Source organism: Epinephelus lanceolatus, chromosome 10 (assembly GCF_041903045.1).
Source record: "Epinephelus lanceolatus isolate andai-2023 chromosome 10, ASM4190304v1, whole genome shotgun sequence".
Classification (NCBI taxonomy): domain Eukaryota; kingdom Metazoa; phylum Chordata; class Actinopteri; order Perciformes; family Serranidae; genus Epinephelus; species Epinephelus lanceolatus.
In genome coordinates this window covers 21,549,696-21,576,090 of record NC_135743.1, presented here as the reverse complement: position 1 = coordinate 21,576,090, position 26,395 = coordinate 21,549,696, and the positions used below count along the sequence as shown (strand labels likewise).

Genomic DNA, 26,395 nt, shown 5'->3' with positions numbered 1-26,395 from the left:
CCAGTGGGTTGCCATAAATGGGCCTGTCCCAGAGGCATTCAACTACCAGAGGGCTTTTGAATTCTTCTTTTTGAAGCTGTGTAAAATGCTCTGATTCAGGGTGCTGTACTTGCAAATCGTGAGGGAGGGAAGCAGTAATTTGTGTCTGTTTGTGTGTAATTAATTTGAGTCTTACCTTTTGTTTTCTTTTCATATTGCGTATTTTGTATCGTTTTGCGTATCTGTAACTGTGTTTGTTAGTGAGAGAGAGAGAGAGAGAGAGAGAGTTTTAAAAGAATATTTTGTCTGCACATGATTTAAAATCATAAAATAGCCCTGCAGAGGCAGATCAGTACGTTAGTCATTTTTCTTTTGATTACTGAAATGTTAAACCACTAATCCTTAGCCATATTTTAAGTGTAACCCTTCACCATAACATACCACTAGTGTTTTTATCAGTAAAAATCAGGGCTGGACTGGCATTTTTGGCCATGGCGGCCCACTATGATTGGTGATATGCCATACGTACACACTACGCTGTTACCAAAATTAAAATAAATCTCAGTTGTACCCTACGTGCCCTGGAAGAGAGTACCAAGGCTAGAAAATCAATGTGTTCATTCACTTCTCATATATCCATCAGTGGTTTATCCGTCAGTGTACCACAGTAAACCACAATTCTTGTTATTTGAATGACAGAAATATCGGATCTTAATGAATGGCGCAACACGGAAGCATGATTATGTAATAAAACAGGTGTTTATTTTAGGATCCAGGTGGTGAAGGGCTGTGCATGCACAATGTCCCAATAGGGGACAGCCCTCCATTCCGAAACCCCGTCGTTCCGAACGACCCCCACTCCGAAATTGATTTCAAGTCCATATCGAGTTTCCTGCATCAACCACTGCCGCCCACTCTCCGGCCGCACTCGTACAATTCTGAAATTCGTTGTAGGCTACTACAAAAGCTTGAAATGAACATTCAACTCATTGTTTTTTATTGAAAATATGTCACTGTCTTCATTTATTATGTATAATTTCTCTAGCAGCAAACACACTTAAAGGAGACGCTTGTCAAGTCTTTTATATGTGCGCTGTCTGGTGCTGAAATCCCCGCTGCAGCCGCCGCTGCTGCTGACAGCAGACTGGGGGAGAAAAAAAAAGACATTTCTTCGCTCTGTGCTTTCAGAAAATAACCAGGATTAGGGGAAGAAAGACCAACGGTCTGTACAGCAGTCCCACTGTGTTTGCCAGGGCATACCAGGCTGTGTGATTATGCACAAAGATTGGTTTAACGCATTGGAGCAATTTCATACAATTTTGGACATTTAACGTGATAAACTAATTTCAATTCAACATGGTCATTTGCTTAGAGGATTCAGCTGAAGCATAATGAGTGTTATATGTCATTTAGATGAAGTATTTGCTTGTTTTGTGGTTAATTATGCACGTGATCCGTTTGACTCCATCATGCGTCCCTGCAGACACGGGCAAAAGGGTCAATGCGCAGCCTCCGTTTACTTTGCGTCCGTCTCGTTCATTGAACTTTGTTCAAACACGGTTGGCATATTCTGCCATCATAACTTGGCTCTCAGAATTCACCAGATTGATGCCTTTAAATCAAATATATACAAAATACAAAGACAAAGCGAGTTGTTTTCGAGATGCAAACTGTTAAAGTCAGTCAACCGATTGCTAGTCTCGCGATACCCGAATCCATGACTCTACAATCGATTCATCTAAGGATTCATGGCTGATTCGTATCGATTGAGGAGGCTGCTACCGACGTAGCCGTATCTCTCGCTTGTCAAACCGGATATCCGGTCGTATCGGTTAATCGTTCCCAACCCTATTATTCACTGCATTAATTTAGACATTTTATTACTCAGTCTCTATTAAGACTTAATGTGACATTGTATTATACATATTTATTTAAATAAACACTTATAGAGAGATTAAACTTCACACTAAGAGATGTTTCTAATATTTGATCTTCCCTCAAAAGGAGGAGACAAAACAGTAAGGAACTTTGGTCATGTGATAACATGCAACTGCATATGGAGGAAGATTAAAACCATGACTGTTCATGTATGGTCTTTGGTGTCCGATGTGGTGGCCTCCTTGATCTTTCTACATCTATCAACTGAGTTCTTGTCAATGGCTCTGACTCCCAGTTGATGCTGTGATCGGTTTCTAAGTGATATAATTAATTCTTTATTTTTTTAACTATGCATTGATATAAATTTGCCAAATTTAGTCCATGTTTCCACAGTCCCTTATCTGTATAGAAGACAATATGGGACAAAATTATAAATACTTGAACAGATAAATACATATGTTACTAGTTAACTCGGTCAGTTCATTATTCCTGTAGTAATGGAACATTTCATTTGCATCACTTTTCAACAATTATTTTTCTATCAGTACATTTTGTATTTAATTTTTGCAAACTTGAATAAATTTAACTTTATTTGACTCTAACCTTCTAAAGTCTGTTTTCTCTACATGTGTTTCAGTTTCCCCACAGATCCTGCCCTCATCTCATTGTACCATAGCTGAAGCCCAGCTCAGATGTTCCTGCAGGACTGTGGGAAATCCTTCTCCCACTTTACAGTGGTATTTGGACGGGTCACCTGTCAATCACTCTTTTGCAATAAGCAACCTAAGTGACACAGGTCTGACGAGCAACCTTACTGTGGATCAACCACAGGAGAAAAATCTTTCCACCCTGCTCTGCCGCAGCTCCAACTCTCTTGGATCTGCCAGTCGACATTTTTGCGTCAACAGCATTGAGCCTCAAACATCTGCACAAAGTCAAGGTCTGTTTTACTGATTAAAAAATGTTATTGGTTCGCTAAAAGCCGCTAAGCTTTCTAAAAATTATAGTTGCTAATTGCTGCCAGTATTGGTATCATCCATCTAATTGGAGCAATGCTATACAGGTGCATGTTCTTGTAAAAATAAAAAACAATACATAAAACAGTCAATGGCTTCAGTAAAGAGGTAAGGGCCAGGGTCATTTGGCATAACTGCCCATACTAGTGTTCAGTGTGGGCAGTAAAGAGGTAAGGGCCAGGGTCATTTGGCATAACTGCCCATACTAGTGTTCAGTGTTCTTATTGACTGCTTGTGTCTGCAGCTTTCTCATCAATGTCATCTTCTTTTATTAGTAACGTTTGTGGTGCCACCCATTTCTTCTTTTTTTTTTAGGAAGTATATAGCTTGAAATGGGTATGTGACTGGTGAGAGCAGCTAGCTAGTAAAAGAATGACACTCACTAAACAATGGCACTGTAAATGAGCTAGATGTGCAAAAAAAGAGAGAATAAGAGGGCCTTAATAGGAAAGACTGGTTTATAAAAGCAGTGTTGATGTTTTGACAAATTCTGGAACATTTCAAATTTGTGTGTGTGTGTGTGTGTGTGTGAGAGAGAGAGAGAGAGAGAGAGAGTGTGGAAATATTTGGTGTCACTCTGTAAGGTATTAAAACACCCCACTTCCTGTTATGTAGCATGTTTATGATGTTGCTTTTGAAATGACTCAAAACAAATGTAATCATTAGAGATGACTAATGTGTTTAAAAAAAACGTGGATTTTTATTTTTATTTTACTTTTATTTTTGTTACTTTAACACACTTCTTACTCATAGATACACCTTTCTTGAAAAAAGAAAGAGGTAGAAATTAGGGCTGCACAATTGATCAAATATTAATCATGATCACGATTTTGGTTTCCCACAATCAAATGTACACGATCAGCTGTGATCAGCTCTGTTCGCTACATGTTCACCCTTCAGTGGCAGCCTTTGAAAAACTTTCCTAAATGTTGCCACTGCAGACAGGCAAAACAGAAATCATTGTGCTGGAAATAGAATGAGTGTAATTCTATTGCTATGATAATGCAGCTGACGTTACCTTACTGAATCCTCTGAAAAAATACAGGGGCAGACACGTAGCCCATCCATGATGCACTCAATTCAGGTGAAAGGAACCTTAGTTTGTCTTATTTTAAGATTTGTTAATTAGTATGAATGTAGCACAACATGAAGGTGACAGCAGTCCTCAGATTACTTTCACATGAAAGCGCATTAAGAAATATTTTGTCCCCATTTTCTCCGTGATTATCTTTTTGACCATAATCGTGTTGAAATGAGTAAGAACTTACTTTTTTGTGTGTTAAAAGCACCTGAAGTATAGACTCAGCAAGAAGAATTCTTATTACACTATGACCAAAGTTTTAGAGAACTATTTCTTGTCTGAATTACTTCTTATTCCTAATCTTCTATTGTCCCTTGTACTTCCAGATCCAGTGACGTTGCCAGTCTTCATCACCATAGTTGGCGCACTACTAGTCATAGTATGTGCTCTTCTGTTTGTCATCAGGTAGAGTAATAGCACAAGACACAAAAATGCAACACATAACAGTTATTGTTACTTGGACTTTTTTTTTTTTTTTTAACTCTGTAAGTGAGCGCAAATACTGACACTATGCAGCCTTTGATTTCTGTTCCATCAGAACAAATTTGACACTTAGCTTTTTGGCTTTATTGGGAGACCACACGAGGTTCAAAAGCAACAAGTTACAGTCTTCAAACTAGGTAAATCCACTTCCAACACTAGTGAATGGTATTAAAGTACTTTCAAGACTATTCTCTGATAACATAGTTTCAATGGCTGGCAGTGTTATGAAAGTTACAGCAGAGTTTAAAGCTGGGGTAGACAGTTTTTTTGGCACCAGTGGGCAGAAATTCCATAATAAACATCCAGTATATTGTAATTCAAGTGGGAAGTGGGAGAAAACTAGACATTTGCACCCCCACTTGGCTCTGTTTTTAGGCTTTAGAAGAGAGAGAGAGGGCGTTTCAATTAAATGTCTCTAATTCAATGGTGGAGAATCCTACAGAAAAGTTGCTATTCTGGCTCTGACAACAGCTGTCTACACTGCAAAGCAACCCAAAAAGGAAGATGGACTTATCAAAAACAGAGTCTAAAATAAAGTCTGGCAATAAACAAAATATAATACGTGTCAATATCAAGGAAGTGTTTAAGAGATGGAGTGTTAGTTTAGCCTTCATGAAGTACATGAATATGCCCATCAAGGACAGTTTATAAGGATAGACAATGCATCTCCACTTCTTCCCACTGTAAAAAATATTGAGCCAAAATATTCTGAAAACAGCAGCTGCCATCTGCACTGGTGATGTCATTTGGAGCCAGAGTCTGTGCTGTATAGATTTACGCAATACTGAGTTCCCGCCATCTGACCAATGGCTAGCAGCGCCTTTGATCGTGAGCACACTGATTGGCACACACAGCTGTCAATCATGACATCAAACCTATAGCATCAGATAACTTTTTTATACCAAACTTATCAGAACAAACTCAAGATAGAGGCAGCTGCATGCAGTCCCATTAGCCTCTACTCATTTGGAACAACTAAAAAAAAAAAACACACTGAATAAATGACAAATCAAGATGAATCAAATATACACGTATAAATTAAAAGTTCTACTGTATTTTTCAGGAATTTGAAGACTCACTATAACCTTCTTAAGAGTCAGCGCAGAGGTGACACCAGCACAGTTACTACGAGCCAACTTCTATCAAATGGAGAGGACAATCAGGTACTTTGACTTAGAGCCGAGCAGGTTTCTACTTCATGTAATTAAACTGGATTAGCACAGTATATGACCACTGATGTTTTCTCTTTAACTGTATAGGTACCCAACACAACAGAGGAGGACATCTATGTAAACACCAGTGAGCTGAGACAGGCAGATGTGGCCCAGCCGGAAACTATCTCTGAGCCAAACAGCACCAACTTGCCAAGCTCTGGACAAAACAATGCAGAAGGGGCCAGTGAAAGTTCAGAGAAGAAAAATGAGGAGGGCAATGATGTGATTTACTCTGCTGTGAATTGGAAGACCAAGAGCAAGAAGAAGAAAGGAGACGACTCTCTGAACATGAATCAGCCTGGTAGCTCCTATCTGGAGGAGGAGAGGTGCATAGTGGGAGGCATGGGCAGAGATTTTGTGAGCAATGCACTGGAGATGGAATGCCTATATGACAAAGTGAAGCCTAGAAATGTGGAGAAGGAAGTGGAAGGTGAATATGCCCAAGTTAAATTTAAAGACAAGCGTCCTATGCACAAATAGATCACAGTTCTATATTGCTGTGCCAAGTTTCGAAAAATGATTTGCTTTCTTGTACATATGTTTTCTTTATATTGGTGGAAGTATGTTTCTTTTCTTTAAGTTCAGGGAGTTTTTAAGTGCTTGACAGATTATTCATTCACATTTTAAGTGCATAATAATATTAACAATAATAATAATGAACATTTTTCTCAATTTCTACTATGTTCATGCCAACACATCCACCTGAATTGTTAAATTCAGCAGCCTGGTCAGTGGCCCTCAGCTTCAAACTATGACGCTCTAGGTACCCCTCCGGCATTGTTTCTAGACGTTTCAGTTTCCATGTCAATTTCCTCTCATTACATGCTACAGTGTCTTTCAAAATAAACTTCTGTCTTCATCGGAAACACAGGTATCGCCGCCAAAACTTCTTTGGGTTTAGGCAACAAGATGTTTTCCCCACAAAACCTACTTGGTTAGGTAGAAAAACTATCATTGTTTGGGTTAAAGGAAATGACCACTTTAGAATGAATATACAGACAGTACTTACTCACCCTCATGCAGACAAGAAGTCCAGCGTAGTTTTTTAACAGCTAGCTGGATTTTTCCATACACTTGAAGTGCATGGAACCCACGTCCAAAGTCATTTTGAAAATGAACGCGCGAGACTCGAGAACGTTCAGAGACGTTCTTGTTCTCGAGTCTCGAGAGTTGCCATGTAAACACAGCACGCCTGCAGGCTAACTGACCAGGGTGAGAAATTTTGCTATAAAAGTGGAGTAAATTATGTCTTTTCAAGTCAATTTTGCATGCCACGGCTTCAGGGCACTTGGATTACGACGGATGAGCCCTTCTGACATTTTTGAAATGCATTAGTGGAGTTTTATTACATTTTCAAAATGATTTTGGACATGGGTTCCATGCATTCAAGTGTATGGAAAAATCCGGCTAGCTGTTATCCTCTGATACCCCGAACGAGTTTTGTGGATTAAAAAAACTACACTGGACTTCTTGTCGGCATGAGGGTGAGTAAGTACTGTCTGTATTTTCATTCTAAAGTGGTCATTTCCTTTAAAATAACAATGTCACTAAACAAATGTGTCATTTGACAGATATGTCACACTATCACTATATCACATTACATGGTTGGACAAAATAGGGCTGCACCCCCAACTAAGAATCTTCCTGCCCGACATGTTATTAACTATCCTGTGTAATAACCACAGGTACCAGCCCTGTAAATCAGGGGTATCCTCAACTGCCTGGAATACCCGAGTTACCCGCTGGGCACACTTTTGTGTCTTTTTTGTGCCACCTTTCAAGAGCATGGTGGCAGGTTGTGTCTCATAGCCTATTTACCTGAAATCCCAAGTGCAGAGCTGATCTTCATGTTCATCACAGCCTGACATTTACAGAAGAAGGGAAAGATATCTGTCGGCTGTGATTGGTTTGTAACGTGACTCCTGTCTGAATGCTGAACGTGGCCTTTTTAATTCAATTCAATAAACTTTATTTTTCCATTAGGAACTTCGTCTGTGAAGAGCGACAGTGCATATTAAACAAAATAAATACAAATAGATAAATACAATGTCTGTCCTTTCAAATTAAATTCCCACAGAGTCCAGTCATAAAGGTTTTATTTTGATGATGCGCAGCTACTAACAGAGTTTAACTTTTTGTGTGTGTGTGTGTGTGTGTGTGTGTGTGTGTGTGTGCAGTAAGAGTATTTTGGGGTACTTTTATAGTACTTTTCTATGAAAAATGACTCCAACCGACTACTTAGTCGACTACTAAAATAGTCACAGATTATTTTAATAGTCGTTTAGTCATCGATTAGTCGACTAATCGTTGCAGCCCTATATTACACTGGAGTTAGTTGACAGCCTGTGCCGTCCAATACAGATGCTGTAGGGTAACTTGTGCATTGGTAACAGAAGCCAAGGGCTGCTCACCATGTTGATGCATCTAATGCCCTGGGAATGAGACCAGGTTGCTAATACATAACAATTAAAAATACTGAAAAATAATAATAAAAAAGTGAGGGAGGCTGTGCTGTTTAGTATTTTCTGCAGTGTGACATATTATGTTTATTATTTTAACACTTGCTTTTTGTTCAAACTAAGCCAGCTGTTGTAATAAAAACATGAATAGAAACCAATAAAGATTTTTTTTTGCAAAACAGTCTCTTTATTCTTCTTTATGTCTAGAGATGCATGTGCTTATTCGGTCAAGCCAGAACATTTCATTTAATCTCTATTTTTTAATTCAGTTTATATTTTAATGCACCTCACCTTTGCTACACCGTTTCAAACATTTACTGCACAACAAGTGGTCGGGTGTTTAGTACATCAGATTTTAGAAACAAGCCAGAGAGCCTCTCTTCAGGCTTTCTCACCGTTCAGGCTGACTGCTTTAAATGACCTCAGCAAGTTTCCTGTTTAAGACTGAATATAACAGAGGGGTTGTCGAGGGGATTAGGTTGTGGTAAAAAGGTGGACTTGAGCATGCACAGTTACACATCACTGGGCCATTGCAGACAGATTCATGCTTGTCAGGCAAGGTAAGCCATATCAGTCAAAGAAAAAGATTAATCCATAGACTATTTTACAGATTCTTAAAGCTTCCTTAATAGTATGACTTTTTTGTTTAATGTTAGAGAATAATAGTCTGTGGTTGGTATTAACTGGAAATTAAGCAAACCTTTTTTTGTACTTTGGCGAAGCTAGAGGCACTTGGGGGCCTTCAAGCGTGAATAAATGACTCCTCTAGATGATTTGCAGTGGCATTGTGACTTAATAATATATGACTGATATCTGACTCACCATGAAACATCTGCACAGTATTTTTAACAGTTTCCTGTGTAACAGTGTAAAAGAGCATAGTAATGTGCAGAGATTAAACAACACAAAGCCAACATAGTCTAATTGTTGTAATATTGTTACAGCTGCTGTGTTTCAGACATTAAGAGGTCAAAAGGTGACAAACTGAAAGGTGTACAGCGACTACTTTCTTCATGGCGACTGCTCATCTGCTTAGACTGCTAAGCTTGTTTACCGGTAATAATGAGATTTATCTGTTTTTATCTCTGTCTTTTTCCTAGGTAACATGTTAAACATAAAAATATAACACAATAAGCTAATATTTCAAATATTTGTGTCATTTTAAAAAGGACTATAGCTAAGAGATCTTCTACGAGTTTGGCCTACATTGGGGAAAAAGTAAAAGGCAGTTTCCAAACTGCATAATTCTCAAGTACAAAAAATGAATATAGTGATTACTGATGCCCTTCATTATTATTTAAATTATTATGTGAAGCGTGTAGTACTTTTTATTTTCAGTATCTAAAACAAAGTCATAACCATTGAAATGCATGTTGCAGTGTCACCACATATTTTTATGAACACTATTTGCAATATCCGCATATAGGAAAAAGGCTAAAATATGTTGTAAAATAATATATTCTTCTTTAAGGAAACTGATAATTGTATATTTTTGGAGTTCAATATGGTATGTTTACAGCAATATTTTAACTTTGTTTCTGAGAAGTCAGGTTTTTTTTTTTTTTTAGGTCACTCTGGTATGGTGAAAAGCTATAAATACTGCAGTAAACTCAGCTTTGTGGTTATTCAGCTCTCATAGTAATATCTCTCTGTGCAAATGAATTTCCAGTTGACTGTCACGTATTATATTTTCTCATTTATCCACAAAAATAACATCAAATAACAGAACTGCTACTAATGTTGTGTACCATGAAACTCCTCCTGCCCCACAAAGGCATCTCTGTGCTCCAGCAGGCGAGAAGCTGGACCATCAATGTACCCACAACAATTACTGCAGTTGAGGGGAGCTGTGTTGTGGTGCCATGTAAGACACAACCTCATTCTCAGGTCACCTGGTATCGGTACCATAGCGTAATATATCCTGTGGTGTATGATGGGCATCACCCAGCTTCAGTGGAAGACCAGTTCAGAGGACGCACCTCAGTAACGGGTGAAGCTGCGGAGGGCAACTGCACCCTGGTGATTGACAAAGTGAAGAGCGCAGACAACAACCTGCGGGTTTATGTTTGGATCGACCCAGACTCTAAATCAAATCAGAAATTCTATGACCAAACTGTAACGATCATTGTTGGTAAGTAAGCATTTGTAAACCTGAATTAAATTCAGGAAATCCAAGCCTTAATGCAAAATTTCACAATTTAGCAATTTACAGGTTACATTCATTAACAGAAATACACTCTACCATACTGTAAAAGAAAATAGCAATTCCTCCTAAACACAGCAATCTTTACACCTTACCCAAGCTGTGGTCTAAGTAAAGAAGAAATCTTACCACCCGTCCCTTATTAATTTAACATACAGCATTTCTGTTATGTAGCACATCTTATTTATACAACTGTTAATCTAGAAATAAAAGAAAAATTAAATTTTCTCTATGTTTTTTCCATTGTTTCTTTATTTTGACTTCCAGAGAGAAAAACCCCCATAATCTCCATTCAGAAGAAAATAGTGGATGGGGAAATTTTCTGGGTTAATTGCAGCGTAAGTTATTCCTGCCCTTTCTCACCTCCATCCCTTCAATGGCCCCTAAGTCCATTTTTGAAAAACTACACTGTAATGGCTTTCAATGAGGACGTAAAGGGACAATGGTCATACACAGAGACACTTCATGGACTGGCAACATATGAAATGCATAACAGCAAAATGTGGTGTTCTGCGAAGTTCAGAGCATTCAACGCAGAAAGTCAACAAATACCACTCAACATTTTATGTAAGTGAAACAGTGCCTGTTCAAATACAGTAAATGGCTGAAGTACATTTACTTGCCAGATATGTTACTATTATAATTGTGTGTTATGATTTCCTTTATTCCCAGATGAACCTGTGACTGTGACTCTTATACTGGAAGGTAAAATGGTAATGGAAAGTGGCAGCATTACCGTGGAGTGTACTGCTAACTCTAACCCACAACCACACGCTTACATATGGCTCAAAAGAGAGACGGGTCAGAACAAGGAAATAAATTCACCTGAGAGAAAAATGACCTTCAACAACATCACCCGAGATACTTCTCTCTCCTGCATCGCTTCCAATGAGATTGGCATGGGGAAGTCTGACTGGTTGTATCTGGATGTTAAATGTAAGAAAAAGCATGCATTCGATTTCCTCTACTGAGTCAGAATTTACTAATTTAATCTTAATTTATTTGGGAATACAATGCTAGATATTCACAACAGGGAGTTGCTCTGCTGGCCACAGAAGAACACCACCAGAGAAATTTAACACTTAACAAGCAGCAAACTGCATGTGGATGAATCAATACATGCTCTGCAGCTTAACATCGTTCAAACCCACAAACCTTTATTTAGAATTCTTGGGGGCAGGTTTCCAAAGATGTTACACACGTAATAGGAATGGGCATTTTAAAGGTATACTACGCTGGATTGTTGGTTACTGTTTGTAAGCACACTCACCAGCAAAAGTTAAAGTAAAAGCCAACCCCTGATTCATTCTTGTTAGGCATTTCGCCTCACTATATTTGCATTTCTCATAGCACTGGGTCACTTGGATGGCGGCTGCTTACAGTCTGGCACCTGATCTCTGCATTATTATAAAGCTCCAAGCTCACATGCGTACTGTGGAGGTATATGCCCATCGATGTCCCAAACACAGAAAATAAGAACATACAAAAATGTGGGCAGAGGACAGAGTCTATACAGAGAAATACACCACCACACACTTAGTGGGTCTAAGTGTGGTAAGTTAAGAAGATAAGTCATATGACAGTTTAGACAGTTTGGTTATAAAATACAAACAAGAGATTTTCATCTATTCTCTCACTGATTTAGTTGACTTGAACAACACAAAACAAGCAGTAGCAACACAATGCCTGTTGAGCTCTTGGAAACTGTACCAAACAATCTCAACACAAAGCCAATTTAGCAGCTGTTCTGGAGCTCTAATTTGCAGCACACAATAAATTTTAACTGATGGAGTTGCCGAACTGTCGTGCAAATATCCAGCTACTGCGCCACTAGTACTAGCCTAAATGGGTCTTGTGGTGAAAATGTTAACCTGGCTAACTAGTTATTGTTTCAAAAGTTAAGAATTGACTTTTAATCTTAATTGTATACCAACATATATATGTAACAAACCTATATTTGCATGACAATTCTGCAACTCATGCTGAGGAAGACCGTGTAATTCAATTGAAAGACAGCCACTAAATTAATATGGTAGAGAGGCTGTTAAGCATGAGCAACACAATTTAGGAACAAGAATTACTGGGTAACTTGGCAATAAAGCACACTGACATTGAAATACAACCAAATCAACCACCAACACACACCGGACAGCTACGGACCCCCTGACTGTATGTATCCAAACACGTACATATTTAATGTTGGCAAAACAACCCAAAGACACAGTGTGAAACTAAACAATGACAATGGTTAAAAAGAATAAACTGAACTTACCATTACAGTAACTTTGGGTGCGAAATGTCGGTGTTGAATCGTCCCAGGAAACCGTTACCTCTCAGGTCGTTAGAGCACCTGCGTAGGGTCTTTAGAAGGATGTGGGGTTGCTATGGTGACGCCCGGGCACTACACAGCTAGCCTAGCTTAAACGGTACCTTAACCAGTGCTGGGTCTTGTTTTGAAGAAACGGACAAGGTGAAACTGTAAACTTTGTTTGGTTTTCCAAGTCCCAAAATTATCTGAGGCCTGGAGTGGAGAGTTAGAGTTGCGGTTACCAAGTAGGAAGGGCGGAGGAGAGGTAAACTCTGGTCCGGGCCAACGGTCCCTGAGCTAGCCGCTAAGGTGTTAGCTAACGTTACTGATATCCGAACTCGGTTGACAGTTGACTGACGTTAGCATTTTTTGTTGCAAACGCCTCAGCCCTACCTGTTTCCTGAAGTGCTATAAACCAGGCCTCTCTACCGTGGACGTAAAATTTGTGTTTAACGGAGCGAATTAAAAGGTTTTAATTTTATTTCGCTGACTCCGTTTAGGAGCGCGGTGCGGCCAACCGAATGGACATATTTCAGTTTCAAACCTCATGGAAATGTAACCTTCTGCCCTAAACTGCTTGTAGATCCCTCCGCACATACATGAGATTTAAAATTCACCCTTTAGTATCACATTTTTAATCATGAATATGAATGGAAATTTTGTATTTTTCAGGGCAGGGTTTTTGAAATAATCTGTAAATGAGAAACATGCTTCTGGCGATTTATGTACTGTTTTCTTTGTGCTCAATTGAATTGCATTTGGAGGTGCAGTGTTGGACATCTATTGGCAGAAATGGTAGGCTATATTCATAACTATATTTTCATTCGTTTATAACTGAAATTAAGAATTGTTATGTTTTCACTATCTTAGAATGAGCCATTTTTATCCGCATACAGAGCTGGTCCATGGATGTAAGAGAATTGCATACAGCATTAAACGCAGAGCCATGTTGATTCCTATGAGAGTTGCTCAGTGATGCATGAAGTCAAAATGGTTCAACTGCTGTATAAAATATAAAATAATATATAATATATAAAATTATCTGGATGATCTGGGGACAATCGGCACCACTATGGCATTTTGCGGCCCAACGAGCATGCACACTACAGACTTAGGGCAGCCAAGTGCATCTGAGTGGTTAACTTCCGCTGGTCAAGCTGGCTACTTCCGGTTTAGTACTCTTTAACTTTAACCTGAATGGGGATAAAATAATTAAATCATGCAGCTCTTCTGGACTTTCCAAATGTAATTGGACTGAATGTATCAAATCCTGATAGTGAAATGAGTCATTTCCCGGGGGTTGTGAATTTACAGACGTCTCTTTTGCCATGTAAGTCAATGGGGAAAACTCTTTTAGGGCCACAGGGTGTCATGTGATGAACCTGGCAGTTGTAATTTCACTTTTTGTCCAAGCCCAGTGCACTTCCTGGGGTCTTGAGCAGGTCCTCTTCCACAAATATTGCCATGTTGTTCTACAGTAACCTAGAAAAGACAAATCAAACACTGGTTCTAGATGGGGCCATTTGCATTTTGTGTTTTTGCGTTCGACACTATTGTTCTATTCACTTGGCACATGGGAGAAGTTTCAGTTCTGGACCTTTAAATATATATATATGAGAAGATAAAAAGAGGAGTTAAAACTGAATGGAATACAAATTTAAGTTTCTTTTTAAAGTCTGTCTTTAATTAAAAATCAGTAACACACATCACAAATGTTCAAAACTAAGAGGGTAAATATCAGTAAAGACACATTTCAAGTAAATAATACAAGAAATTTGATCACGTCCTCACCTGCTGCCACTAACAAACCATCCATCCATCCATTTTCCAACCACTTATCCTCTTGAGGGTCACAGAGGGGCTGGAGCCTATCCCAGTTGACATTGGGTGAGAGGCGGGGTACACCCTGGACAGGTCGCCAGACTATCGCAGACAGACAACCATTCACACTCACATCTACGGACAATTTAGATTCACCCATTAACCTTCATGTTTTTGGACTGTGGGAGGAAGCCGGAGTACCCGGAGAAAACCCACACTGACACGGGGAGAACATGCAAACTCTGCACAGAAGGGCTCCCTCCTGGGATTGAACCATGAACCCTTTTGCTGTGAGGCGACAGTGCTAACCACTGCACCACCGCCCAAATAAACGAGAGCAGATGACCTTTGCCTACAAGACATAGATGAGACTATGAACCTAGACATGTAAAAGAGCAATGCGGAACACTCTGAACTTGCTTGATGGAAATGTATCTTTGACTTTTGAAAATCACAGTAAACCCAAGATGTTGATACTTGTTAAATAACATTTTTGTTCCGTCTTTCTAGATGCCCCAGTAATCCTGCCTGAGTCCTCCTGCCGCCAGAGAGAGGAAGCTCTAGAGTGTGTCTGCCAGGCTGAGGCGTCCCCCAATGCATCAATATACTTGACCATTGATGGAAATTACACTCTTCTGTCCCCTTTCAGGATTGTTTCCACAAATAAGAAAGATGTTGTCTCTGGGGAAATACGTGTCCAAGCTCAAAGCAAGACTAATATATCTTGCATGGCCACAAACTTAGTGGGCAGCGACACCAAACAGCTGTCTGTAGACTTACAGACATGTAAGTTACATTACACTCTGGAATTCTTTTTTTTTGGTCCAATCTACTCCCAAAAGCATTTTTTTGTGTGTATCATATTTATTAATTAAGCTATTCTCCTTATTACAGCCTCTTTGTCTTTGTGGTGGTTAGCTGTACTGCTCCCAGGCTTAGTTGCACTGCTGGTTGGATGTGTGATGTTCATTTACAGACAATATTTTACAGACAGGTTGGTAGACCTCACTACTTGTCATATACTGTATAATGACTGCACTGCCATGATTAATCTTTTTACTGTTATTATATTACCCACAGACCGCCTTCCGGCTTTGTGTGCAACACTGGTATCCATTTCAGGTGTGGAACCTGAATTATGTGTTTATAGCTGACAATACTTTATTTCAAATTTGCTGAATTCAAAATCACAGTTTTGCATCTATTTTTAAGGCCACAAAATGAATCAGACAGTGTCCAACAAGAACAAAGATACAGCAGTGTTCAGAGGTAAATGCACCTATTTCATTCTCAATATCAGCACAAATATTTGTCTTTTTGTATCTTCATGATTTTGAGTATCTAGTGAGGAAACTGAAAAAAGTCTGTTATTTATGACACGTGAGTAGCCTGTTTTATTTTTGTCTCTTCTTCCCTCAAACATACAAAGTCAAAGAAATGTTTTTGTCAACATGTATCGATCCGCAGAAGATAGAATAAGAGTCAGCGTGCCTAAGTCACGGGAAATACTCAAAGCGTTTATTAGTCTCTCTGCTGATTTCTCCTCCTCTTCCTCTTGCTATTAGATCACAAGATGAAGACACACAGTCAGGCACCAACCCTGAGGTGGACAGACTTTCCTGTGTTTATGACAATGATTTTGTGCAAGAGATGATCAGACCAGCCAGAGCTCAGCAGTACAAGAACAATGCAACAGCCCCCCGAAGACAAGGCGAAATGCAGCTGCAGGCAAAGGTGCAGTAAATGCAACTAATGAAAAAATTATGTAGTGCTTCACAACAGATCATTACTTATATTGAGTATAAAACCCATGAACATACTATGTGTATAACAGACTGAGCCGGCATAGACCTTAACAGAAGGAACCAACTTCCAAATTAAATTTATTGCTTTTTGTGCCATTGTTTGTTTTCTCTCTACACATTGAGCATCATTTTCAAGCCATTTTCTGCAGTTGCTTTTATTGCGTAAGCCCTGACAAATAATCTCTTCCACAGAGTCTGGACTGCAGCGAGGATACCTATCTAAATTGCTGATAAGAGGACGCCTGCTGCTGCTCTCACAAAGTAGGCTCCTTGCAGTAGTTTCCCCACTTTTGTGCAATGCATAAAGCAAACAAACAACCGCCACATTTATGTACTGCAATGTTTCCTTTTCTACAGTTTGTCAGACTTAAGCATGACTACTTATGTCCATGTATTTAGACTTTAATGTATTGACTTGAGTTTTCCAAAAGAACTTGAACACAGTGGTGCCTGTTACATCGACAAACATTGAGCTGTCCATGTTTATTTCCTGTTGCAGTGATAACTGATGCTAATATGAATAGACTGACAGGAAGGAACTCAAAATTCAAGCTGCTCCCAAGCAACAGATAACAGATCTACTGTAGAGTTAGACTACATGTGCAGCTATTCTGTTGATGAAACCGCTGATGCCTGATATTGCTCTCTAGTATTGACGCCACACTGGACTTAAACTCAAAGCGCACGTACTTACTTGAATGTCTATGTGGAGCAATAATTTGTTTATCCGAAATGATGACCTGTTCTCTGAGCTTGTGGCGTGGGCGTAACTTCAAATAAATGCAGGCTCATTGGCTGATGAAATCCAAACCTAATTATCATGTCAGAGTTTATTCCTGAAGAGATGTAGTGGGAGGAGGTCCTTCAGTTAGATGCCCAATATGAAAGTCAACACGAGCTCCAGTTTTGCATTTTAGTTCATATTAAGCAATTGCTGACTGCTCATTGCTCCACACAGAGTGGGTGTCACACTTTTTACTCTCTACTTCCGGCTTATGACATTTTATATCAGCTCATCTTTGAACTCACAAGTAATAAACTGGTGATGAACTTTGCTGAAAGGCACAGGAAGGCAAACAACACGGAGCTCTAATAGTTTTGTTTTTTTTTTTTTTCTGAAAACATCAGCTCTTAGGTAAGTGCATATTTTTATTTGTCTAATCAAACATTACAGATCCTTTTTGCTGTTGAAATTCCACACCTGGTGTTTGGAGTCTGGCTCGTTTGTTTTGAAATCCTGTGTCATAAAAAGCCATTTCTCAAACTAACTTTATTTATTTGCACATAATATGAAAGATAGCTGCGAACAAATGAGAAATTAACAGTATCTACAGATTACTAAGAGAAAGGTAAAGATGCTGATTGGACGTCTTCAAAATCTGTTATGTGTTTGAACAGATACCTTGAAAAAGTTGCTGATGCAGACAAACCTACAAATGCACCAAAACTGATTATGTCGTTGATGTCTAGTGACTTTTACCTACAGAACTCACTGCCAGTTCATACCTCTCAATCAGTTGGGATTGACAGCAGGTCCCTGTTGTGTTTTTGCTGATGGGGCTGTTTACAGTTAGGTGACTGGGACTTTAAAGGGGAACACCACCAAATTTCAGAATTCCAATATGTTATTTCCATGGCCTATCAATATTTGTGAACATTTGATACTCTCTCTCAAAGCTCAAAACCAGAGAATTAAGTTTCAAACTTGTGATGTCATAGGGTACAAAGTCTGGAGCTGCTCCACAGTCAATGAATGGGAGCCTGATTCTGTGGACTCACAGAGTGTTTGTTTTCTTTTTCATACCCAAATGAGTACCCATTCATACACAAAATTCTACTGTAGTGTTCTCAGTCCTGAAACAGAAAATGTACCAATATAGGCAGATCTTCCTGTTCCTCTCAGTGACCACCGTTGCACACACAATATATGATAGTTTCTACCCTTACTCCGAAAAAGACAGTATTCCTACTAAGGTGTTCACATGGCTAATGAAAGTGACTATTCCACTATTACTGTTTACATACAACCATGCATTCTCAAAAGAATGTGCCCTACTGATATCCAAGTCTTTGATAATGTTTAATATGGGTGCGTTTCTTCTTCTAAGCAAAAATGGGGGAGTTTCTTTAGGGCACTCACCTCTACACCATCTTCCAAACTGTTAGTGAGTTGGTTGGTTTATCTACAATGCATCCATGACAATGCACAGAGCTGACTGTCAACAGGCAACAGGATGTGTTTTGCAAACTGCAATAAACACGTCATTTGTGACGCATATTCTGAATGTGCTGTGTCCACAGAATGCTCCTAAAACCTGAGTAATACCGACGTGTCTCACATATCATAGTTGGAAAATGCTACATTCTGAATATGCTGTTTACATGACCCATATCAAATTCAGAATATTGTCATAATATTGTGATACTAGTATGCATGTAAATAACATCTCTCCCAATTTGTTGTTGAAGGAGCAGCTCAGGACTTTGCACCCAATGATGTTAAAACTTAGTACACTAGCTTTTGGATTTGGGAAAGAGTTGTTCGTGTTTACCAATAGTGTGGGGCTATCTCAGACTTTAGGAATAACATGTATGAATTTTAAAGTGGGTGTATTTCCCTTTAAGATAATGTGGTTGCTCAAACATGTTCTATATTTTCCCATATTCTCTGTTTGTTATATATCAGAAACAAGCTGGGTGTTTATTTGGACCAAATCATGTACACAGACATAACCATAACCATTGTCCCTGCTATAAAAATAATCTGTGATTTTTAACCACCTGTTTCTGTGACTTTGGAAAGTCTGACTGGTGTTTGTTTACTTCATTTGGTTTAGGTTAATAATGGAGCCAGCAGTGAGGAGTGAGGTCATTCTCTCAGTTTACATCATTTCCTTCCTCATAGGCCTGCCGTCCAACCTCCTGTCTCTGTACGCCTTCAGCGTTAAGATCAACTCCAAGCCCCTGCCAACAGACATCCTGCTTCTCAACCTGACTGTCTCTGACCTGCTCTTTCTGATCATCCTTCCTCTCAAGATGCACGAGGCAGCATCAGGCATGGAATGGCACTTGCCCAGCTTCCTGTGCTCCATCACCTCCTTCACCTTCTTCTCCACAATCTACACCAGCTCCTTGCTGCTGATGGCTGTCAGTGTGGTCCGCTACATCGGGGTAGCTTTCCCTGTCACCTATCACCGGCTGCTCAAACCTGTGTATGCAATAGTTACCAGTGCTGTTATTTGGTTGATCTCAGCAGCACACTGCAGCATCACTTTCATTACCCAGCACCACCCATCCCTGTCCAGCAAAAACTCCAGTGTGTGCTATGAGAACTTCACTGAGAAACAGCTGAAGGTCCTCCTCCCTGTTCGTTTAGAGTTTTTCTTCGTGCTGTGCCTCATACCTCTTCTGATCTGTGTTTACTGCTACATGCACTGCATCTTGATCTTGTACAGTCGCCCCAGGATATCCCGGATGCAGAAGCAGAAGGCCATTGGTATGGCCATGGGGACTCTAGCTGTGTTTCTCATTTGTGTGCTGCCATACAATTTCTCCCATTTACTGGGTTACTTCATGAATGAGAGCCCAAAATGGAGGTACTACACTTTGCTACTCAGCACCTTCAACACCTGTATTGATCCCATTATCTTCTACTATTCCTCCTCCGCTTTCCACTGCAATAGTAAAAAGTCAATTTTCAGGAAGCATGTAGTCACTGTTCCAGGATTACAAAAGCAGCCCACGAGCTCTGGCTAAGTGTAAAATGCACTTTCTATACAAAATGTACATATATAGCATCAATGTTATTATTGTAATGTATATTATAGGTATTATTATAACTTTTATTGTTTTCTTTTTTATTATTTTTTTTGCACAGTCACTTGCACTAGATGTGCTCACTTTAATCCAGTGCTCATTTTTATTCACTGCTCATTATTATCCACTTCTCATCATTATTATTATTATTGTTATTTATCACCGTTAATTGTATTTTGGTACTTTATTTTGCATGCCTAGTTTTTATTTTTTATTTTTTGAGTTTAAATTTTTAATCTTACTCTCTCCTTGACTGCTGTAACACTGGAATTTCTCAATTGTGGGATCAATAAAGGTGTATCTTATCTTATCTTATCTTATCTTATCTTATTATATCAGATATATTTGTAATGCTGTACAGACTGATCTAATAGTTTAGTTCATTTGTAAAATAATGTCACACATCTGGGTTTTGCTGGTTACTGAGTAACAACATTTTTGTTGATCTTATCGTGCTCAAAGAGTCTGAACTGCTTTTCATACCAAACAACCATAGATCATTATATGACAAACCACAGGACATGTATGATGCATATGCAAAATTCCAAATTTTTATTATTTTACAGTAAGTTCTCTATTCTCTATTTTTGAGCGGAAATTGATATCCTGTCCAGCCTTGACACGTTATTTCCTGCTTACTTTAACGTGGGCCGGCCACTCTTCTGCACTCATGCATCCTGTAGGCACACATGTAGAATATACCTGCAGAACAAAACATAGGTCCTTTGGTGTTGAATTATCACAAAGGTTGTTTCTGTAGTACACAGACATGTAAAGTATAAGATAATGGCACAATGACAAACTATTGTACCTGTACAGTAAAAAAAAGCATTTGGATGGTAAGAGATATTTTTGAATTTTCTAGTGTAAATGTTACTGATGTGTGAGACTGAAAATATATAGTGGGCATCTTAATGAGTGCAAAGCTGATGGGACTGCAAGGATTTTCTGTAAATAAAATTTCAATAAAATTACAATGTTCATGTCCATGTTTTACAAGATTTGACAGAGCTGTTGTAAGCTGTTTTCCTCAGTTTGTGATAACTGTGTAACATTCATACAAGGACTCAAACTGATTCTGTTTACTATCAGCAAAAACATTATCACACCAAACTCTGCTGCACTCTTTTATTTGAACAAACCTGCAAAGAAGGTCATGAGCAGTGCCACCCAGCCTAGTATGTAGGACCAAGAGAAGCGCCAGTCACCAAAGCGCTTGCCCAAGAAGTTCACAGTCACTCCAGTGTAAATGGCCATTGCAAGCAGAACAAAGAGAGCTGGCATGGAGGGCAGAGAATGATGCAAATTAAAATTAATATCCATAATAGTAAAGGTCGTCTTTGTTGGAAGTCATGATGGTATGGCTAGTTTCCATGGCAGGCCTGGTGAACTTTATCTAAGATTTTCATAACATGCAAAGTTATTAAATAAAAACCTCATTCATGGCGATGTGATATCAAAAAACAGAATTAGTAGTACTGCATGACTCACTTGAAACAAAGAACATGATCCCAGCAGCAAATGAGCGGTTGAACCTCTCGAAGGCGGAGAAGTGGGCAAAGGAGAGGATTCCTGCGATGATGCCAGCAAAGCACGACATGGCAGAGAGGATCATGAAAGCACGAGTAGCATTCCAGTAAGCTGAGGAGTAGAAAGATATGTGCAGAAAGATACATAAAAAATGTCAGTTTCATACTAAAATGCAATCAATATCAACTGAAAATGGGAATGAATCTACTTTCTAACATTTCTACCCACCCATTAAACATGAACTCAGACTTTTTATTCCACACAACTTTTGCCCTTGTTCCAGTTTACTGCAGGACTCACACAGCAGCAATCATTAACACTGCCAGGGAAGGCAACCATAAAACAGTGATGGTATGCCTATCGTATTGATGTCATATCATGTCTAGCAACTGCCATCAACTGGTCACATTGCACAGGGAAGTGTATTTATTTAAGTACAGTTTGAGCTCCTTTGACTATTTTAATGCATTTTTCCATGTCATTTGAACTTCTTGACCATTTATATCACTTATGTTTATCTGGCAGCAGCAGTTACTGTACCAGTGAGATTGTACATGCAGTGCTGTAACTTCCCACCACTATACATATGCTTATTTCAACAAGCAGCCAACTTTAGTTTCTTTAGAAATGTTCTTTTCAGACGGTGGGACAGCATTGTATAAACTGTGTTTTCTGTATTCCTTTGCTCCAAAATTCCATGACATTTATTCCTGCGAAGAATGAAATAGTCGAGGAGGAAGAAGAAGAAGAAGAAGAGAAGATAAAGTTATGATAAATACTACTTACAGGTCGACACAATGTTTATTTAAAACTCTAAGAGAGACAGAATCTCATAGTGTTTTACAGTTTACTTAAAGGTCCAGTGTGTAGGAAATAGCGGCATAGTTCACAGTTTACCAAGTGCTCAGAGAGAGGAACCCACAGGCTGCTGTTTAGGCAAATGTTAAGGTCACTAATTTTGGAGCTCTGTTTTGGAGCTATGTTATCTATGAGTAATGCAGAAGTGCAGACTGACAGAGACAGAACAAAAGAGATAATATGTGGGCAGTGAGAGCACACAGTTCACCCCAGTTTCTGGTTTCACAGTTCAAATTTAAAAGTGAAACCACAAGAAGCCTCAGTCCTCTTATGTGTAATTGCCCTGTTGTCCTGTTACATGTTTACTCTTTGTCATTTTTCATGTGAAGCACTCTGTGCATGTACAGTTACTGTTATTACTATGTGGGTTTTATTAGGTGTCCTATTTTGCATTAATTATTGCATTCATTACCTTTTTTTGAATGCTCATTCTGTCCTTCTCATGTGAAGCTCTCAGTATGTGTAATTTCCTCACTGTAAAGCGCCCTTTGCTGCATTTGTTGTATACAAAGTGCTAAACAAATTGAGGTTTAATATTATTATTGTTATTGTTGCTGTCATCACCTCCAGAAATTCATATTGTACCTCAAAAGCAAGGACAGACTTAAGACACCAGTGTGCTCAGATAGGTAGACATTGACTCTTGTGAGAGCTGCTGTGCCTCAGGGAGACCCAAGGGAATATTTAAGGGTCCAAGAAGATATTTTCCAACTTACCAATGCTGTCAGTCTGCATGTAACACTTGCCAGACATGCAGTACCTCCACAGGCCCTGATGGGCAAAGCTGCCAGACAGACGGTACTGCATCCAGTAGTCTGTGGCTGTGGAGACCACCAGCAGGATGTTCCCCACGATGGCACAAAATAGGCCCCCTCCCATGAAGCTGTGCATCATGAGTGACACTATGACAGTGGTAAAGGCTTTATGCACTGTGCAAAAAGAGAGAGAAGATGGGAGTCAGTAATGATGTTAGTCATTTTATATAACAGGGTTTGTAGCTTTAGCGTTAATGTTAATAGGAAATGGTTTCAGGAGACAGGGATGGCCCGAAGGAATGGATGCAGACTGTACACATCTAGAGGCTGCCAAATGCAGTCAGTCTGCTGTGATATAAGTCAGCATTGCCACAGGTAAAATGGGGGCTTATCTTTGAGCTACAGTTTGGGTGACATTATCTAAGTCTCTAACAAAGGGAAAACATTCATTTTCATTTCCTGTTTAGATTTACCCTGCAGCTCTGGGGGCTTAAAACAACACCCCCCCGGCACACATCTATTCTAACCATTGCTTCACCTCCTGACAACAGAGTTGAATTTATACCACTGCATTTCCTCAGAGACAGAGATGACTCCTTCTTGTAGACTATTGGTAAGAGGGCAAACAAAGTTGATTTTTTTTTTGTAATATGAATGCGGGGCTGTCTGCAAGCAGCAACATTTGCAGTTTCTCATTCTAGGAAGATTCTGTCTGAGGCAACCAGAGGATGTTAGAGCTAGTCTATCTATGTATGCATGTCTCTTTGTCTTGACCACACAGTTAGCTGTGACAACACAGCACAGAACTGGTCATAAAGCTGCTGCCCTGGACAGAGGAATCATACCAACCACACTATAGCTCATAGCAACATGTGAACATGTTTTTAGTAGTCCTCACTTTAGTCAAACTAGCCACAAATATGTACATTTATCTCCTATACCGACCACATTAAACCCAAATCAGAAAATAGCCTAAGAGCACCGCAGTCAAGTCACACATAACTTACAATGGTGTGAAAGACGATGATACAAATAGAGCCTTGAATTAAATGTTATACAAGGTTTTAAAATGAAAACAATGACGGTAGCTTACAAAAATATGTCCAACTAGTCCAACTCCACAAAGACACATAAACAGGTAAACTATGGATGGATTACTACATGTGCCTACTGGGCGCAGGCCCAGGGGCCCAGAGTGTCAGGGGGGCCCCTTGGCCTTCACTAGCACAATTTAAAATGTCAAATTAACACAAACCTACCAGGAACAGAATCAAAACAACAAAACAAGACACAAAAATGATCTCAAAGACACAAAGAAACACAAGAAAACACATAGTGACCACAATGAGACACAGACCCACAAAAAGATGCATAACAACAATAAATAAACACAGACCACCACAAAGTCCTGTGTGCCTTGTTTCTGTGACAGACAGGTGGTGGGGGCCTTTGCATATCTGTGCCCAGGGACCCATTGTCTCATAATCAGCCCATGGGTTAAACCCTGTTCCCCTATTCAGCTGCACAGACTGTAATTATCCACGATCTGTGTTTTGTTGCCTTTTTTAAAAATACCACAACAGCAAATTAGCCAAATGAGTCAGTATTTCACAGCAGACATCAAACATCTGTGTCAACCAGGTCCATTTTGCTCTCAGCTATCAGTTACAACATACATCATACACACTCTTGGTGGATGGTCCAAACACCATAGACGTATCTGTATATATGAAAGGAACCAGATAAATCTTGAATCCAAGTTTGGCATAAAACGTTGCGAAAGGTATCATGTATTAATTAAAAAGAATTCATGGGTAGTCCTGTGATAATATAGATGTTGAACAAAACAAAACATGTAACACACATTTATACAAAATAGGCATTTTGCATGTAAACGACATGAGATAAAATCCTGAAAGTGTGTCACTACACATGTATAGGCCTTCCGAGCCCACCTGTGAGTCATACACCCATTGGTTGCCACGGCATTATATGCAGTCTTTATGATTTTTTTTACTCCAAATTGTCATTACCTAAGTGTCACCAGCGATTAACAAAAGACGCAACATCATCTTACCTGAATTCCTCAGGATAAATCAACCCTCTTAAGTATCAGTCTTTCCTCAGGGAAAGAGTGAGAGAGAGTGCAAGCCAGGAGTGAGCGAAACGTCAAAGAGGAAGCCCTAGGCTGAATTCCAAAAAGTTATCCCCTCCACTTTTCTGTCGATGGAGGCAAAATCCTTTAAAACAATCAGCACAGAACAAATGCACTTGAGCTGGTGGGCCAAAAGCCACGTGACTCTTTCACACTGAACTACATGGGAGTATTTTGGGGGGTCAGGGGACAGGGGAGGGGTGATGCCGTTGGATGGTGATGGGGGAGGGTCTGGGATACGAGGCCGCTACACTACAGTCCTTGTCTGTTGTTCTATGAGGCATTCTGGAACTGTGGATGTGCAAAGGCTTGCAGTACTGCTGTGGTCAATGGAACATGCTGAAGCGCACACTTTCTTTCAGTGTGGCTGGGGTGTGGTTATGGGGACACATACACGCTTAGAACAGACACATGACCAAAGAGCTGCTTAAAAAAAAAAATACACTGCTAATACACATATACTGAAAAATTGTAAGTATTAACAATATTAGTGTTAGCAGTGAAAGCTATTGGCATGCATCAACATGATTCACATGGCCTGCATAGTGTTTCAAAACAGTCACAGCTGCTACAGTGACTGGGTTACTTAAGGTTATTCAAGTGAAATGAGCAGCTAATGGTCTGTGGTAATATCCAGGGAACACTGATAAATATCCTGCTTGATCTACTCACAAAATTAAGGCAACTTAAATTGTATTCATATGATTTAATGTGAAAAAAAAATAAATAAATAAATTGAAAAAAAAATATTGAAATTGAATAGTTGGTGTGAAAACGACACAACTTATTGTACGTAACAAAAAAAAAATTAATTAATTTTATCATGTAGATCCAGAAAGATTGAGCATTTAATGCATTAGTACTATATTCATATTTTATTATATTAGAATATATTTAATTATTTTTATTTTATCTTATTCAGTTAGTTTACTAATTTATATTTATTTATCAGTATTTATTTATTTTATTTTTTTATGAGTATTTATATCATAGTATTAGTATTACAGACTTACTTATTACTTATTATTATCACT

At 39.1% G+C, this 26,395-nt stretch overlaps 3 protein-coding genes across 6 annotated transcripts in view; 2 read left to right on the top strand and 1 right to left on the bottom strand.

Annotated features, from left to right (window-relative positions):
• Window positions 1-8,283, top strand: part of LOC117266103 (uncharacterized) — a 60,325-nt gene extending 52,042 nt beyond the window's left edge. The window contains exons 17-20 of the mRNA XM_078171750.1: window positions 2,495-2,797; window positions 4,281-4,359; window positions 5,501-5,600; window positions 5,697-8,283. Of these exons, the coding sequence (XP_078027876.1) occupies window positions 2,495-2,797; window positions 4,281-4,359; window positions 5,501-5,600; window positions 5,697-6,131 (917 nt within the window). The 3' untranslated portion in view covers window positions 6,132-8,283. The remainder of the gene's footprint in view (window positions 1-2,494; window positions 2,798-4,280; window positions 4,360-5,500; window positions 5,601-5,696) is intronic.
• A 319-nt stretch (window positions 8,284-8,602) lies between these two features.
• On the top strand, window positions 8,603-21,040 carry LOC117266459 (free fatty acid receptor 2). 4 transcript variants are annotated; one of them, XM_033641681.2, is made up of 12 exons: window positions 8,603-8,670; window positions 9,055-9,166; window positions 9,885-10,241; window positions 10,581-10,880; window positions 10,986-11,249; window positions 14,953-15,228; window positions 15,337-15,436; window positions 15,523-15,564; window positions 15,655-15,711; window positions 16,008-16,176; window positions 16,440-16,508; window positions 19,085-21,040. In XM_033641681.2, the coding sequence occupies exon 12, from the start codon at window positions 19,092-19,094 to the stop codon at window positions 20,001-20,003; it is 912 nt and encodes a 303-aa protein (XP_033497572.2). In that variant the 5' UTR covers window positions 8,603-8,670; window positions 9,055-9,166; window positions 9,885-10,241; window positions 10,581-10,880; window positions 10,986-11,249; window positions 14,953-15,228; window positions 15,337-15,436; window positions 15,523-15,564; window positions 15,655-15,711; window positions 16,008-16,176; window positions 16,440-16,508; window positions 19,085-19,091; the 3' UTR covers window positions 20,004-21,040. The 4 variants fall into 4 exon arrangements, with proteins under 4 accessions (XP_033497572.2, XP_078027873.1, XP_078027874.1 ...); XM_078171747.1 differs by lacking the exon at window positions 19,085-21,040; XM_078171748.1 differs by lacking the exon at window positions 19,085-21,040 and having other exon boundaries at window positions 9,679-10,241.
• Window positions 20,588-25,385, bottom strand: lim2.5 (lens intrinsic membrane protein 2.5). The gene is made up of 5 exons (XM_033639825.2): window positions 25,284-25,385; window positions 23,168-23,380; window positions 21,555-21,704; window positions 21,206-21,340; window positions 20,588-20,765 (listed from the first exon to the last, which is right to left on the bottom strand). The coding sequence occupies exons 2-5, from the start codon at window positions 23,343-23,345 to the stop codon at window positions 20,704-20,706; spliced, it is 525 nt and encodes a 174-aa protein (XP_033495716.1). The 5' UTR covers window positions 23,346-23,380; window positions 25,284-25,385; the 3' UTR covers window positions 20,588-20,703.
• Between the last annotated feature and the right edge of the window lie 1,010 nt (window positions 25,386-26,395).